The sequence below is a fragment of the Triticum urartu genome, chromosome 1A (assembly GCF_056163025.1).
Source record: "Triticum urartu cultivar PI428250 chromosome 1A, HENAU_Tu73, whole genome shotgun sequence".
In the NCBI taxonomy this organism is placed as follows: Eukaryota; Viridiplantae; Streptophyta; class Magnoliopsida; order Poales; family Poaceae; genus Triticum; species Triticum urartu.
Window position 1 is genome coordinate 62,421,877 of NC_141873.1, and position 2,941 is coordinate 62,424,817.

At 53.9% G+C, this 2,941-nt stretch overlaps 1 protein-coding gene across 1 annotated transcript; it reads right to left on the reverse strand.

The window, feature by feature from the left end:
- Window positions 1-201: 201 nt before the first annotated feature.
- LOC125546574 (trihelix transcription factor GT-3b) lies at window positions 202-1,610 on the reverse strand. The gene is made up of 2 exons (XM_048710787.2): window positions 486-1,610; window positions 202-341 (listed from the first exon to the last, which is right to left on the reverse strand). The coding sequence occupies exon 1, from the start codon at window positions 1,488-1,490 to the stop codon at window positions 522-524; it is 969 nt and encodes a 322-aa protein (XP_048566744.1). The 5' UTR covers window positions 1,491-1,610; the 3' UTR covers window positions 202-341; window positions 486-521.
- Between the last annotated feature and the right edge of the window lie 1,331 nt (window positions 1,611-2,941).

Here is a 2,941-nt window from a genome sequence, read left to right on the forward strand (position 1 = left end):
TGGGTTAATTGATCATGCAAAGTCATGCATGCATCCATGCATTTGGAAAGCTGCATGTTATAGCTAGCTTCTGAAGCTGATAAGACCAGTGAGTGAGTGAGTTTACAGTTGCAGGTCATGGCTAGACTAACAAAGGAAAGATGTTTGCAAAACCCTTTTCAACACACACCAACGCGCCGCCTTTCCTGACCTCTCACTGTCTAAAGAAACCCTAACAAAGGCACAAGCTAGGCATGCAAGATCGATCATGGATTTGATCTGTCGCTGCTACAACTGGTCTAAAAGTGCTTATCCGGCCGCCCGGCGCCCGCTTTGCGGCGATGGATGGATGGATCATCGTCCTGAGCAATTAAGAATCCAAAATTACGACCTCGATGAAAATGAGGAAAGAATTATTTGCTAGCATTACATTGCCTAGTGATGATGATTGAGGAGGGTGAATCCATGAAGTAACTAGCTAGCTAGCGAGTAACATTGATCCGTACCAGGGCATGGTGTGTGGCATGGATTGGTGGGGTGGATTAGGACGACGTGTCGCCGCCGAGCTTGGCCAGCAGGGCGGCGACGAGCTGGTGCCGGCGCTCCTCGCGCTCCTCGGCGCGCGCCCTCCACGCGTCCTCGCGCTCGCGCCAGCGGCGCACGAGCGCGAGCCGCTCCTCGCCGAGCGCGACCATGGCAGCGCGCCACTCCTCCTCGCGCGCCCGGCGCTCGGCGTCGCGCGCCTCCGCGGCCTCCATCCACCGCTCCTCCATCTCCATCTGCCGCCGCATGAACTCCCGCAGCACGGCCTCCACCTCGCCAATCTCGACCCCTCCTCCCGCTGATGCGGTCCTCGCCGGCGCCGCCTTCCTCCTCCGCTTCTTCCCCGCGCCCCGCGTCTCCGCATCGGCCCTGCCCTCCTCCTCGTCGAACATCTCCGCCTCCTCTTCGTCGTCCTCGTCCTCGCCGCCCTCGCCGCCGCCATCGTCGTCCGGATCGCGCCGCGCGGCGGCGTCCTTCCCCTTGGCCTTCTTGGCCTCCAATGCGCGCGCCCTCTCGACCCGCGCGTCGAAGATCCTCCGCATCTCGTCGTGGAACGGGAAGCTGCCCCTCGCCGCCGCGCCGGCGTGGTGGTCCCCGCCGCCAGCGGCCTCGGCCTGCGCGTCGCTGGCCGTGCCCTTGAACCTGGTGACGAGGTTCTTCCACTTGGACTTGCACTGGTCGGGGGTGCGCGCGAAGCCGCCCTGCGCGTTGAGGCGCGCGGAGACGGCCTCCCAGAGGGCCTTGTTGCGCTTGGTGGAGAGGAAGGAGTGGTCGAGGTCGGCGCGGATGGCGAGGAAGGCGGCCGTCTCGGCGTGCGACCACTGCGGCAGGCGCTCCCGCTCGGGCGGGTCGGCGGCGGGCGGAGGGGGGAGGGGGGGCGGCGGGTGGTAGGGGTGGGGAGGGGAGGAGGAGAGGAGCGGGTGGTAGGGATTGGAGAAGGCGGTGTTGAGGTGGTGGAAGGGATCCATGGCCGGTGGTGGTGGCGGTGGCGGTGGACGGGAAAGCGGAGCAAAGTGGGGGAAGATGAGAGAGAGAGATGGGGGGAAGGAATGGAAAGTCAAGAGGGGTCGAGATGGAGAGAGAAAGAGGCGAGGAAATCATCAATCTGTTTCAACGCGGAAACGGCTTGCTTTCCCACTGCTTTTGAATTCAAGATCTGGATCCTCTGCGCCGCCCGCCACGCTGCCTGCAAACCGCGTCTCCTCTTCTCTTCTCGAAGGCTATGCCCTCCACCTACATCAATGACAATGTATATCCAGTCCAAAAAACAAAGTGGCACGGAACCAAGAATGAGTTTTGTTGTTTGAACACTACGGACAAGACACCATGTCGTGCAGCATTTTGAAGTGTAACATTGTCACGTCATTGTTACAGTTATCAAACAAGTTTGGATCCGGAATGAAAACTTTAGGTCTGATCTTCGCTGGTTGTATCTGTAATGAAGCTGGTATTCGCGTCATCCTCTTGATGGAGGCATTTTTAGAGTTTGTCCGAAGGTCTTCTATCGGGTATGAAACCCATGATCTAGCCTTAGGGACATCTGACGATGACAACACATTCCCGTCATCCTTTTCTTTCACCGCCATTGTTGAAGCACCTTTTCTCATTGTCGGATGATGTTGAGGGTACTGTTGCATGTTGTAGTTCATTTTAGCAAGAATTTCGGAGGTTGTGTTTTTTTATCTTGCCTATGTGTCAATCATGTTGGTGTGCATTCTAATTATGCAGAAATTGTGTACGCGGCCGTAGTGTTTGTATTTTTTTCTTAATGCGACCTTATGAGTCAATAAAAAGTGTACTTTCCCGAAAAACTAGCATCATATCCATTTCAACACCATTTCCTTTTATTTTCAATAAGATTGAACCTCCTGATTTATGGGCCCATGGATGCACTCAACCATAGTTAATCCTACTAAAGAAAAAAGTCAGTTACGCCACTGGTGCTTAAACTTGGCGAGGAAAGTCACTTCAGTATCAAAACTTGCGGCATACATTGAACATGTGCCGCAATTTGGCTCGAGCATACAAATACAATACAAAACACGATTGTATACACATGCGGAGCTGACGAGGTGTGACAACACGGTGCAGGCCCGTTGTAAGCGACAGGGGGTGGTAACTAGGCGTGTGCCTTTTTTGTGAAAACCCACTCATTTTTTATCTTTTCTAACGATAAAACCTTGACGTGTGCATAGCACAAGACCACATGTCAACAAAAGAGCACAACTTAATTAGAAAGAGAAATTGCATCATAAGGTGATTCGAACCAGAACCTCGAGCTAACCTATGCGTGTTGGTAGCAACCCACCACGATAACACTTGATGTTCTATAAGGATACTCATTCCTTATATCATTTCTTTTAAACAACATAAATTAAGAATTTTAATTTCAAACACAAAAGATGCGGCCATGCGGGTC